The following is a 14,217-nucleotide window of genomic DNA, read 5'->3' as shown; positions in this document are numbered from 1 at the left end:
TGAAGGAAGCAAATGTTTGCTAAAACACATCATTTTCTTTATCCTTCCTTTCCAGAATACTGAACAAATGAAAAGGGATTGTTGTGTTTTCAGGATGAAGTTATCCCTTAAACAAAATATAACATGGTATACACTTGTCATAATAATATGTATATGAAAATGTTTATAAGAAAGCTTTTAAGAACTTTTGTGGGCAAAATTAATGGTGTTAGAATGTCTACAACAATTGGTAAACTTGTGGACTTTGGGGTTTAGATTGAGGAGATTACAAAGAAATGCATCTGTTTGGGAGATACCTTCCTTAATTCCTGACCAGCAACCCAAACGGTGTTTTAATACATCTGCTGGGGTACAGGGTGGTTCTTGTATAGCACACTCTTACTCCTAGAGACTGCTGGTCATAGTTGAATTCACAAAACAATCCCATAATTGTAATGGTGAAACACTTTGTCAGATGCCCCAACAAAATCTTAATCTCAAATAAGAAATGGAAAAGTTATTGTCATAAACCGTGATCACAATTCCTTGTTAGAAAAGACATTACAATTAAACTTCTTTTTCTGTTTCAAGGCTATAGAAATGTAAGTGAGGCTTTGTAAATGATGTTATGGTTCAGAAGGTGCAGCAGTGTGTTGTGCAGTGTCATCTCATCAGCAGTGAACAATCTGTAGATCACCATAGGCTTGCAATTGAAAAAAAGAGACAGCATTCTAACATCTAACACAGAGATTTGAATTTCAGTTTATAAAAGCCATTTGACAAGACTGGAATCACAGTTTTGCTGTTGGTGAACTCATCCTTTTCTTGATGATGTGTTTCCAAGCAAACATTGAAAATGCAACAGCTAACAGTTGTATCTCATTAGTAAAGTGACCTATTGCATCATTATTAAATTACTGCCTCTATCTTTGTCAGAATTATATTTTGTCGTTAAAGTGATGGTCTAAGGGCAAAAGACTGCTCATGGATTGGAATTAAGAGATAATATGCTTTATTAAATGATGTGTGTGGTATGTACTTCAAGGCACTCAAGCCCTTCTTCAGTATGAGCGCCCAAAAGCTTTCCCAATTTTTCTACAATATCAGTTTGACATCATCTACCAGCAAAACACATTCTGCTCTGCTAGAGTTGGCGTAGGTTTATCAGGACTCAGAGTGAGCCTTGGTTTCTAGGAGAGCTGTCAGCTGACACACTGCTCTGGGTCTTTTCTCTGCTCTGGGGAAAATGATGTACTCAAAGGTAAGGAAACCTTGGTTTGCTCTTTCTTCTCAGGGGGAAAAGTATGTCAGCTGCTAATGTCTATGTTTGCTAAAGTAAGGCTTACGGTGACCTCTAATTCATGTATATGGTCATTAATAACAGTATAAAAACAGTAATAATTGTTTGTGGTAACTATGATTGCAGCTGTCTGTATCTGTTGGGTAAATAAGGCACAACTAATCACAGATCTACATAGGTGTGATAAAATTAGATTACTGTAGTTGCATTAGGTTCATACGCTGTCATGCACAAAACATTAGGTAGATGTTGCTTTCTGCAAAAGCAAAATTTGCTTTTCACGCAGAGTGATATACAGTTGTTATGTTTGGTGCTTGTCTGTTCCCAAAGGTTATGAAACAGGTCTGCAGCCCCTAAACCACTGCTTCTCTATCTGTGTATACCAAATCCTTCTGCTGTCGTTACCTCCCTGCTTTTTATTTCAACTCTTCATTTCCCTTTCAGCCACATGTCCTCTCTTTTGTAAGAGCTGAAAGGCTCTTTTACTCCTCACTGCTATGTCTCCCTTTACACTTCTCCAAAACACTGTTCACCTTCCAGCTATTGAAAATTCTGTTCTTGATGCATTCAGATTCTGTAAATTCACTTTTGTATCAGTTTCTTATATACGAGTCGAGTTCTGTTCTTAAACATTCAGAAACTGATTTTGGTATTAATTATGTAGGTTACGCCAAAAAAAAAAAAAAAAAAAAGCCTCCTATTTATTTCCATGGGAGGCACAAAAGATACAAAGAGCACAAGAACACTATTTCATAGAGCAAATTCTCAGATACAAAGCACTGTCTTTCAAGATAGTCACAATCATGCAGATGAGCTGATCAAGTCACTCTTAATTTTGTGGAGTGACAGCTGGGCATGGCTGTCCAGAATGTGGCTTGTCTTTCATGCTGCTGTCACCACTGCTGGTCCCCGTGAGGGTTCAGCAAGGACTGATGAATGTCAGTGGGTGCCAGCTTTAAGGCATAGAGGTGTTCAGCTCCACACCTTTGCTTCAGACGCTCTTCCACGTCAGACACCATTCTGTCAGACTGCCCTTCTGCTGCCATCTGTCACATGGCAACAACAGGGAACGGAATATTGGTTCAGCCTCTGCTGCTGTACTACCTACATCTGCCTCTGAGGTTGTGGGCCAATATCATAAAATAGCAGGCATTACTTTCCGAGCAGCCCTCATACACCTCTGCTGGACAATCCACATACTGGGACAGATTTCTGCATTACTGTATTGGCAACCTTCCTCCACTGCAGAATTAACCATTAACTTGTCCCTCCCCACCCACACCCATTTCCTATTTATTAATAATTGATCAGGCTTTACTAATTAAGTCATTCTTTCAAGCTTAAGGCTTCTTTTAAAAGTGTCTGTGGGACATAATTAGATGCCCTTTGGAGATCTGGTAAACTCTATTAGCTAGATCTTGTTGCTTACTGATCTCTTTCAAGCAACTTAAAAGGCTTTAAAAAGACTTTCTCAGATAAAGTAGAAAAAAGTCAATGTTTGCAGTGCATTGAACAGAATGTGTAATGTGAGGCAATCCAGTAGTAAGCAGCCGTTTCATGCGGAAGAAGATATTTAGCAAATACGTAATATGTAATATTTGTAGTATGTATGTCACCTGGAAGTCACTGTTCAGACTGCTGGGTTACCTCTGCTGCCTTAATTACTTGTAACAAAAGACTTTACATCTTTAGCTAAGGTCTTAAAGTCCAGACGAATTCGTTATGCAAGCTATGCAGTAGTAACTCTATATCTAAATAGACAGATGATTCTTTATTATGTCGGGGCAGTCTATAAATACGTGTTGGTAACGTGATAAACACAAGTAGATGTAAACTGATTCTGTATACAAAATAATTCAAATATATAAAGGATCACTTCAGTAAACTTATGAATTATTTCTTTTCCAGTGTCATAACCATCTGTGCATTGCAATCCACCCAACGTGTTACTGGAGCTTCTTTTTTTCAGCTGAGATTGCTTCCTTCCAAGACGCTGGGAGACTACCACTGGGTAGGTATTTCAGCAGGTAAACCTGATATTTACTTTCCTTAAGAGCACTTTATTTTTTATTAAATTAAGGAGGAAAAAAACAACTTTCATACAGAAGCATTGTATACACCTGTTGTGAGTTTCACTTGAAATGACATCACTTTGTATTTCAGCTCTTTGAAGTTTTTCCAGATGAAACTCATTTAGTAGATTTGAATGTTAGTAGCAACATTTTAACTACAGTCTTGTTTATGGTTCTTGTTCATCCTTCTCTTCAATTGTATCAAGTATTAGTTTTCTATCCTTTCCTAGTTTTCTGACTGTATGACATGGTTCAAATCTTTGTTTTTACAATCTGAAAGATTTAAGCAAGAACAAAATTGATTTGATACGGAAAGAGGAGTGTTCTTTGCCCAGACACAAAGCTTTAACCTGAAGCTCTGATAAAACAAACTGTATTTTCATGTAATGTAACACAGAGGTGTAAGAAAAAATCATAGAATCATAGAATCCTTGGAGTTGGAAGGGACCTATAAAGGTCATCTACGTCCCCTGCAATGAGCAGGGACATCCACAGCTCCATCGTGTTGTCCAGAGCCAGCCCCTCTAAGCGATGCCTCTGGCAGGATCCCAGCAGCACCTCCTTTCGTAAATCAGCTCCAGCTTTTCTGATTCCTGAAAGTTCAGCACTTTCCACATATGCCAGAAATTCCACGTAGTTGAGTAATTATTTTAACAGTACTTGATACTCATGAAAGGCTGCCCTGGCCTATCTTGTGCTACACTCAAGCACAAATGTTTTTTGCTGTGAGTTCTGCTGATTCCATGCTCTTATTTCACCACCGCAGCCTCCCAGCCCTCCAGCACACATGCAGAGAGCATGGCAGCATTCTGATCCCACAAGAAAATATCACGCTCACAGACGTACTGCTGTCTGTGTGCTGCTCAGGCAATACTTCTGTATTTCACATTATTTTAATCCATAAAAGCAATTTTTATATCCTCCTCCTCCCCCCATCCCCTGATAAAACAAGCTTGCTCTTCTCTTGCGCCCATACCCTTCCTACTGAAAGATATGCAAATCTTCTTCCTCATTATCAATATAAACATCCTCCATGCTGATTATTTTATATTTCTGTTCAGTTTAAATGGAAAACAGAAAGACCTGGAAAAAGCGCTGATCCTATAATTCACTTTTTTCTTCAGTTTTGAGCTCTGACCAAATGTATTATGAGACAGTCCCGAACATTACCTTTTTTGATATTAAAAAACAGTATTAACAACAAAAACCACATTCAGCTGTGCTATTCCCACAGCAGTAATTGCACTTTCAGACACCTTATGTTGCTGTTGGTCCTCCCTTTTGCTGTCAGGTACCAAAACCTTGCAAGGGAAGGGGCACAGAACAGGTTGTACAAGGAGGCAGCTGCTATCTGCGTCCCTCAGCACACAAGCACAGCAGTAAAATCAGTAACACTGCGTGGCCATCCATGCCAACTTTCCCTATTTGGAGTTATGAACCGGCTTATGGTAGCCCAGTGAACTACACCAGAGCATAAATGTAGGAGCTACAACTCCATCAGAGCAGGGATTCGTATAAAATTCTTGGGAAGAAGCAGGGCAGGGATAGGGAAGATGAAAGACTGAGCAAAGGGTGGTGACATTATAGTTATTTCTGTTAATATAAAACCAAACTCCAAGAAAATGAGTATTCCTGAACCTGTGTAAATTTTATTTTGTTTGTAGTATTCAAAAGCAAAAACATATCGTATGATAAAAAGCTCCTCATGCCATCTCAGAACAAATACTCTTTCCCACTGCTCACTGTTTGTAGAATTATGGTGAGCTATTTCTTGTTACTCTGATTGCTTTCTATCATCTATGCAGTGATGATTTCCACATTTTCCTTAAGTGTAATTATATTTATTTGTATTTCCAGAGTTGAGAAGCTTGGCTTCCATTTTCAACTTCAGAAATTAAAATTTATGAGAAAACTAAAAACCTTGCATCCTCTAAGGCACTGAATAGGACTTTTTTTTTTCAATACACTGTAGATGGACCATTGTCAAACAAATAGGAAACAGAAAAACTGAGAAAAATAGCACAAGGACTCCAAAAAAAGGTTTTTAAAAGCCCCTAAAATTCACTTTGGTGTAGCTGTTTTTCCATAGCTTAAGTAACCAGAGTAAGGATGAAAATGCATGCTGTATAACACCTCAAAATACCTTGTATGAGCCAGCATTTTTCATACCTTTGTCTGACTCTCAAGGAAGTGATTTTAGGCCACAGCATTCATGAATGCTCCATCGCAGCTGCCTATATGCATGCATAGAATAATATGCATACATAAATATTAAGAAGATACAAGTTATCAAAGCGTTCTGAACCGTAAGGGCTCAAAATGAGGTCTCCATAACCACTCCGCATTCACTTCCTGAATGCAAACACTTTTAAGCAGGGCAGCTCTATGTTTGCGTTTTTAGCGGAAGATCCTACACCATGGTTTACAAGACTGTGAACAAACTGCTTTGGTAACACATCCACCGGCACGTAAGCTGTACTTTACACTAGGATGTCATAAACCAAAGCAAGTGCTGGTCAGCTCCCAAATAGAGAGCCACGACGACAGCGTATGTCGTGTCATGTCATAAGGAAGCCACTGCCCTGCCAGCCCCCAGCTGACCTCCTGCAAGGCAAGGCTGGCCAACCACAGCCCCACTATTCCAAATCACAACTGGAACTTTGTTTTTCTCCAGTGACCTTAAAGCACAGCTAATTATCAACAGCAGTGAACTGAATTACTTCTCAATGCGCAGTGATGGAAGAATGATCAAAGCTCAGGTAGATTAAGACTTTTCAATGTGATGTATTGAAATACAAGTTGACACATTATCATTTAAAAGAATAATGCTCCCCACTCCCAAATGCAGACCAAACAGCCAGACCACAATCATATATTAATTTTTTATTTTCCCATACAGTATTCACAGAGTCTGTTTCTTGTCTTACTCAAACTTTTTTTTTTTTTTTCCAAACTAAATCAAAAACTGACAGTTCACAACACGAAAAGAAGTTGCGTAAACACAAAACACTGAAGGAACAGCTGAAAACTAGGGTCTTTAGCAGTTAAAAACACAGTTGTATCCCCATTAATGCATGGCAATTTACTTGCGTATGACACCATTAATCAAGCTAATCTTTTCATATATGAAAAGATGCAGCTTAAACAAAAAGTCACAAAGCATTTCTTCATTCTCTGCATATTAGCATGTTTTATTATATCCTATTCCATCACATTTAAAAAACTATGTACATCTATGTTTAAATGGGTGTCTGTGCCATGTTTTTAATAAGACAAAATAAAGGCATTTTAAGCTATTGCTGCATATTCTGTAGCAAGATATCAGAGGACTGGTTCAGATAACTAATTTTAATGAAAAAGTCAAGTCCACTAAACCTCTGCAGTGGGCATAATGTTGAGAGCAACAGTCCCACCTTACACATTCAAACATTATGAAAGAATAGACACGTATATGATGGACAACCAGCATCTGCTTTACCCCACTGTTTACCAATTTTAATAGCACACAGAACACAGCGGGAAAAAAAGTTTCAATCTTTAAAACAAATGTCTTCGTTTTGATTAAAGCTACAGAAGTGATATTCAAAATTCAGAAGATTGTAGAAGACAATTTTGTAATTAAATCATGTTTTCATAGTTGCACCCAAAGTGTAGAACTTGCTTCACTGTTGTGTGCAAAGCAGCCAAAAACTACTGAGTATCAGCTGCAGAAGTACACACGTAGGTATGATTAAGAACATAGTGCATAGGCACACACCTGTCTCAAAAGAAAGGACTAGCTTGCTTTCTTCTTTTCTGATTTTTGTGAATTTAACTATTTCTTGGAAGCCTGCATACCAAAATGAGAATGTGGTATTTGAAGTTCAATATGAGACATTACACGTAATCCTGAATTTTACATATCTTAAGCTTTTTAGTACCTCCATGACCTTTTAACTTATTTTGGGGTTCATTTTCTTCAGGTTTTTTTGGTTTCTGAAGAAGTTTTTTTCCAAAAGAGGGATGAGTACACTTTTTATTTTTATTTTTCATCACACCGTTTTAAATGAAGTTATCTTAGGTAGATTCTTCAGAATGCTTCAGGGTCACTTTCAACTTTTTGCTAGAGATAACACAGGCTATGAATGAGGATGTAGCATTCTTTCTCTGGTTGCTGAAAATTAGTTTAAGAAGCATCTTTTGAATTAGTCAGTAACACATGACCTTTTTTTCCCACCTTAGTTTAGTTTGTGTGCATTTACAAGCTGCAGCCTACTTATTCCTCCAGAGGCACCTGAAGGATTTGACCAGTTCAGTTTAAGCTGTATGTATGTTCATACACTTCCTTCCACATCCAAATAAAGCAAGACTTTACAGTACATAAGCTACTAAATACACAAGCAGTGGAAACAATGTGGCTATTAACTCTACGAAAAGATAACCTAAAATAATTAAAACATTTTCTGACCACTAGCAAAAAAAGAGTGGCAATCAGATGCACAAGGCCATACTGTATCAGTGCACCACACACAAGGAAATAAAATTTACAGCACACGTGCAATGCAGTATCAATATCAAATCGGCCTCTTAACTGGAAAACAACTTGGTAAAAACCTTTGTATGTGCCTCATGTGTAGTATAGCTTAGGCCAGTGCTGGTGCTGTGCTGCCTAACAAACCAAGCTACCTCTGGTCTTAAATCCAAAAAGCAGCAGCAACGTGTGCCCAGACACTGCACAGCTTCAGAGACAAAGTTACAACTCTCTATTTTATTGCAAGTTTTAAAAATAAATTTGGAGATTTGGATTTTTAAAGACAGAAAATCTATTTCCTGAGTAGTCTCAGTTTAAAATCTGTTCAGTAAAACAAACATCATAAAAGAGGAAAAACATTATACCTTACTATAGAAGAATACATGCTTAAGCAAATGCACTCAACTATAAAATTTAACATGTTTTGAAAGTGATTTACTGGGCTGACTGAGAACGAGCCCTGATGTAGTGTCACGCTTGCAAGAGATTTACAAATAAGCAAGGGATGTATTCATTTTTTTTTTAAAACAGCAAATCAAAACAGCATATTACAGTTCATCACATTTACTTGTTTATAATGCAATCCATTCAGCCTGGAAATTATAATCAAGCCACACTTTTTATATGCATTGCTTCTGCACACCAGACATTTGATTGCTTGGTTCTTATAAAGTTTTATACTGCAGATAAATAATTTCCCTGGTAAAAAAAAAAAACAAAACACAAAAAGAAAACAACCTGTTTGGATTAAAATAAGTAAAAGACAGATAGGCTGGTCAATGCAAGATGTTTAATAGAGGAATCAGAAAGCAGAAGTGTGGTTTTTTTTTTAATGTTATCGTGTGTCCCTTCTGTAACTTTTTGTGTCTGTTTTGCAATTCTAATAGATGATGGGTAGACACGCTTGAATGCTGCACATATTTAGATCCTTTGTACCTAGAATTAATTGGAGAACAATAACTTTACAGATTAATAGTGCATAATGACCTGAAGCATTATGACTACCAGTTATGATCCAACACGGGTTGTTGTGGTTCTTTTATCTGAGAAGAAGCTCTTGAGGAGAAATACCTGCCCGATACTAACAACAAGAAGAATGATTGCTTCCCCTATCGACCAATATGCCACTCTTGTGTTTAAATCCTCGGCTCTGCTGCGGCCTTGCGCTTCTCTCAGTCGAAAGTGAGTCTGATAATCGATGACCGACTTCAAAGCTTCGTGAATTGAAACACAGGCAGACTCCATCTAGAGAAGCAAGCAAATGCAGAGTTCCCCGTTAAGAACCCTTCTAATACATTTTCTGTGAATTACTGTGCTTTAGGACTTAGCAACATTACATCCCAGAGACTAGCTCAATTCATTGTCAGGCTGAAATACTGTAACATTTGAACTTACATTAGTCCACACAGACTCTTAAATAAGAAGCACGTAAAAGTGCATATCTAATACAGAACACTACACTGAAAACTACAAAACAAATCTTAAATTAATGCATGTTTGATTTCAGAAGTGAACACTGGAAAAACTACTGAAATGACAGAGACATCCCAACCGTTTCTATCATTAAAATACAGAACTGTTTAATACATGCTACATGTATGGCATTCATACACAACAATGATGTTCTTCACTGTCTGTCACTTAAGTCTTACAACATCTCAAAAACTACATTAACAAACTCAACATGTTCTTTTGGCAAGAGACCCTTCTCTTAATCTTGTATGCAAAAAGTAATTAGAGAAAGAAAAATCCTGTTACTTTTTAGTGTTCTACAACACTATAGCAAATAATTCAGAAAAACTTCCCCAAATTCACTTATTTCCTCTCCTAAACTACAACCACTTAACCTGTTCAATCCATGCTGCCAGTTTTCCAAGCCCTAAATCATTTTTCACAAACTTCTTCCATGTTCAGCTCATGTTGTTTAAGTCAGGACTCTTCACTGTGCTTTGATCACCACGAAATCAATCAACAGATCTTCAAAGTATTTAAATTCTAACAGGTAGTTTTTCAGTTTTATGTCTTAAAAATTAGGATTTCCAGATTTAGATTAGATGTCAGGGGAATTTTTTCACAGAGAGTGCTGTGAGGCCCTGGAACAGGCTGCCCTGTCCCTGGAGGCATTCAAGGCCAGGGTGGATGGGGCTCTGAGCAGCCTCATCTAGTGCTTGATCTAGCAGTTGGCAACCCCAGCTGTGGCAGGGGGGTTGTAATCAGATGATCTTTGAGGGCCCTTCCAACCCATTCTATGATTATTAAAGGAAAAGTTTTACACCCTAGTTAGGGCCACTTGCAGTTACTTACATCTGTGTTTAACCATCTTTTACAAGCCTGGTGTCTGAACAAGTCCTAAGTTATTCTTCTTAATGAGATTCAGGGGAAGGTTTCCCAACTTAATTTCTACCATTGGTGTCACTAATAAACTGTAGAGGCCTTCTACTCTACAGAAGGGATATTAAAGTGTCAAGCCCCTCTGCTTTCAGGCATTCACCTTTCACTGTCCAAAAGCTGCCCAGATTTGGTCACATTAAAAGCCTCAAGAAAACTGCAGCCACAATCTTCTAACTAAAAATGTGCTGTACACTGAAAACTAGCCTTCCCTTCTCCAAATACCTTACTTGTATTGCGTGTGCTTCAGTATATTAAAAAAAAAATGGCCTAGACTTAATGCTATTAATCCTAAATTTCTCTTAAGCATTGGCTAGCTTGTTCTCAGCTCTCCTCTGCCATTCAAGAAATTCTAGGTTATTTTTTAAACTCAGGTTACTTTAACAGCTCCAATCCAAGTAATGTTCAAAAGTGATGTAGATATGTAATGCAGCTGAATCTGGAAAAAAAACCACACTCTTTCAAGCTAACAGTTGCTGTCAAGCACAAGAGCATTTTACCTGGGTAAGTGCAGTTACTCTGTTCTCACTAGGGAACAGCGGTGGATCTTCTCCAACCTGGAAATCAAAGTACACAGTTTTGTGCGTGAAAGTAGAGAACTCGTTGCTGAAGCAGAATTTGTATGTTCCGTTCCTGGATGCAGTAAATGTGAAGCTATCATATTGTTTCTTCATCTCTTTGTACAATACAATGCCATCAGGATCTTCCAATCGACAGTCAACATCGTAATGGCCTCCAGTGATCACCTGAAAACAAAAAACAAAGAATTGTCTTTTTAACAAAACAGACATTTAATACATTTCTTCCCAGAAATACGATTTGTCAAATGGTACCGCAAAGTTTCTAACTCTGACAAGTATATTTTGGAACAGAATACATTAATTTGAAAATTGTTCGAAGCCAGTCTGCAAAAACCATCCTCTTATGGAAGAGGACACAGAAAATAACAGAAAAAACTTTCAAGATATGAAATGTCAACTACATTTTCAAAGTTTATAAAAGAAATTTTAGTTACTTTCTTATAGCTAATTGCGCTATAGCAAAGGCTAGATAGATAAAACTTGATGGAGCAGCAAAGACAGTAATGTAGCAAATCACCATTAACTAAATCCACAACCTCTCCATGGAATCAATTCTGCAAGTTGAGATTGTTAAAATGTGATAAGACAGCTCCTTTCTGTATGGCCTAAGGAGCATAACTACCCTATTAGGTCAAGCTGCTTGGCGCCACAGGAATGGCATATGACCAGTAAAACAGGTATTACAACAGGGCTAGTGCTTCCACCAGCTTGTCAGAGAAGTAGCATTACTGAGGGGTCTGATGCATAGCTCCTGCACAGTTGGCAGCAGCACTTCTCTTCAAAACCAGCACATTGAGACAACTCCTATGAGTGGCTCCAAACTACATGACTCACTTTCAGGGTTTGGTTACTGTTGACATTACTCTCTAGAAGCAGACAAGATATCCCTGCCTCTGTAACAAGACCCACTGGTTGTTCATATACTTAAAATTTGCTACATTCATGACTCTCAGGATAGCAGTTTTAAGCTTAATATTAACTTCAGCTCTCTTCCTTGTGAGATAAAGCATGCTGAATGAGGAAAATACTTGTATCTGAAGGCATGTCCCTTTTGTATTTGTACAGAAACCCCCCAAAGTAAGAGAAGTTTTACTGAATTGAGTATATTTTACATATCTGTTTGTGTATCTTCGCTTTAGATGTGCAGTTCACATAATATTGCTTAAAACCACAGCAATTTTTCTATCTATCAAGTTATTAGAACCATAAAGTTGATGGTAAAGCAGAAATAGCAAAAGAGTTGAAAACTATCTGCTCCACAGACAGCAAATTTTAAAAACATTCAGCTGGCAAGTGAGATCTTCCTGATTTTCCAAAAACATGATAACAAATTAAAAAAAAAAAAAAAAGATGTCTGGTCTCTGCTGTCTATTACCTAATGGGGATTTTTCATACAGAAATTACTACCTGGTTGGAAGCAAAAAAATAAAAATATTCTGCACAAAAACGGTGGCTTATCTTTAAACCATGATTTCAAATTTTACAAGGGCATCACAAACCTTGAAAGGGCCGGTTTACACATACACAATAAAGATGTGTTGTCAGAGGTTTAAAGCCTTCCTGAGATTCTTTCCCATAGAGCTTGCCTGAGCCTCCCCTCAGCTCTTCCTTAAAACATACTGCCAAAAGATGCCCATGCAGCACTTCGGCTGGGCAAACCTAGAGCTTCTTTTCAAAAATATTCCTCCTGTTCTATCTGTTATGATCATGAATAGAAGTGGCAAATAGGCCTATCCACCCAGGAATCTCTAGTGATACCCATTTCAAAACAAGGGGAAAGTGCTGAACAGAAAAAAAAATGAAAGTGCAAAAAGCAGCAAGTAGGGAGAAGAAACCAAGACACAAGAAAGAGTAGGAAAGAAACATCCGAGAAAGATCTGGAACTCAAAGGACAAAGTCACAAAGTTATTTGTTAGCAAAGTTGCCCAAAATACTAAGAAAAAAGAAAAAAAGAAAATGGGACTTCAAAGGGAAAAGTTGGTCCATAAAAGTACACAGCTCCCCCAAAGTAGCCACAATTCCCACTGCCAGGGTTGACTTTGCTCTGGTGCTGCTGTTGCACACTTTGGTGTCAGTCGCTGCCACCTGCAGCAGCAGAATCAGAGGGACCAGAAGTGCCAGAGCTATGGCTTGCTGAATCTCAAAGCTGCACAGCAATTTTCTGTTAAGAAGGTAAAAGTTCAGTCTGTTACACACTGTGGGAAACCCCTTCTGTGTTTGGCACTGATGAGGCCGCACCCCAAATACTATGTACAGCTTTGGGCTATTCACTATACAGAAGACATTGAGGCCCTAGAGCGTGTCCAAAAAAGGGCAACAAAGCTGTTGAATGATCTGGAGTGCAAGCCTTGTGAGGAGCAGCTGAGGGAGCTGGGATTGCTTGGTGTGGAGAAGAGGAGGCTCAGGAGAGACCTTATTGCTCTCTACAACTACATCAATGGTAACTGTAGTGAGGTGGGGTTTGGCCTCTTTTATCAGTTAACAGTGATAGGATGAGAAATAATGGCTTTAAGCTGCAACAGGGAGGTTGAGGTTGGACAGTTGGAAAAATTTCTTCTCAGAAAGGTGAAGTATTGGAACAAGCTGCCCAGGGAGGTTTTGGAGTCACTGTCCCTCGAGGCTTTCATGAAAAGAATAAACGTGCCACCAAGGGACATGGTTTTAGCGATAGCTGACTATTGTACTAGAGGGCCTCGGAGATTTTTTCCAACCTTAAAGATTCTAAGATTCTAAGCAAGAAAAGCTGCACAGTCCGTCTCGGTGCGCGCACGTTCCCCACAGCCCTCCACACGACGCCAGCGCCTCAGCGCTCCAGTTTCCGCGAGGCACAGCAGAGCCGCCCCGCTCCGTGCCGGGACGCACCGCCCTCCCCGCGCTGCCGACGCGGCGCCATTCGCACCCTTCGCGAGGCCGCGTCGCGCCGAGCCGGGCTCGCCCGGTACCTGGAACTCCAGCGTGCACTTCGTGCCCTGGGCGATCTCCTCGTAGAAGCACTGCTTGGCGTTGTCGGGCAGCTCGAAGGTGATCTCGGAGGCCCGCGTGGCGCAGGCCAGCGCCAGCAGCAGCAGCAGCGCCAGCCGCCCCCACGGCTTCGAGGTCCCGCAGCCCCGCGGTAGCATGGCTCAGGTCGGGGAGGGAGGGCGACGGAGAACGGAGACCGAGCGGGACCCGGTGCAGGAGGCGGCGGAAAAGGCGGCAGCGACGCGGGCGGACCCGGCGGGAGAGCGCGCTGCCGAGCGGAAGCACTCGCGCTGCCGGGCGCCGCCCTCCGGAAGCACTTCCGGGTGAGCCCCGGGGTTCTGCAGACGTGGTGCGTGACGCAAGGGGGCGGGGCGCTGCTCCTCCTTTGCGCGGGAAGCCGCGTTCCCCTCAGCGCTCGGTGGTGGA

At 39.9% G+C, this 14,217-nt stretch overlaps 1 protein-coding gene and 1 long non-coding RNA gene across 2 annotated transcripts; one reads left to right on the top strand and one right to left on the bottom strand.

Moving 5' to 3' along the window:
- Nucleotides 35-12,178, top strand: LOC110389747. Its single transcript, XR_002433362.1, has 3 exons — nucleotides 35-1,240; nucleotides 3,188-3,290; nucleotides 10,782-12,178. It is a non-coding gene; the product is annotated as an uncharacterized LOC110389747 (long non-coding RNA).
- TMED7 (transmembrane p24 trafficking protein 7) lies at nucleotides 6,220-14,095 on the bottom strand. The gene is made up of 3 exons (XM_021380626.1): nucleotides 13,773-14,095; nucleotides 10,750-10,995; nucleotides 6,220-9,106 (listed from the first exon to the last, which is right to left on the bottom strand). The coding sequence occupies exons 1-3, from the start codon at nucleotides 13,947-13,949 to the stop codon at nucleotides 8,870-8,872; spliced, it is 660 nt and encodes a 219-aa protein (XP_021236301.1). The 5' UTR covers nucleotides 13,950-14,095; the 3' UTR covers nucleotides 6,220-8,869.

This window comes from Numida meleagris, chromosome Z (genome assembly GCF_002078875.1).
Source record: "Numida meleagris isolate 19003 breed g44 Domestic line chromosome Z, NumMel1.0, whole genome shotgun sequence".
Classification (NCBI taxonomy): domain Eukaryota; kingdom Metazoa; phylum Chordata; class Aves; order Galliformes; family Numididae; genus Numida; species Numida meleagris.
Note: the sequence above shows the minus strand (reverse complement) of the source record. Positions and strands in the feature narration are given on the sequence as shown.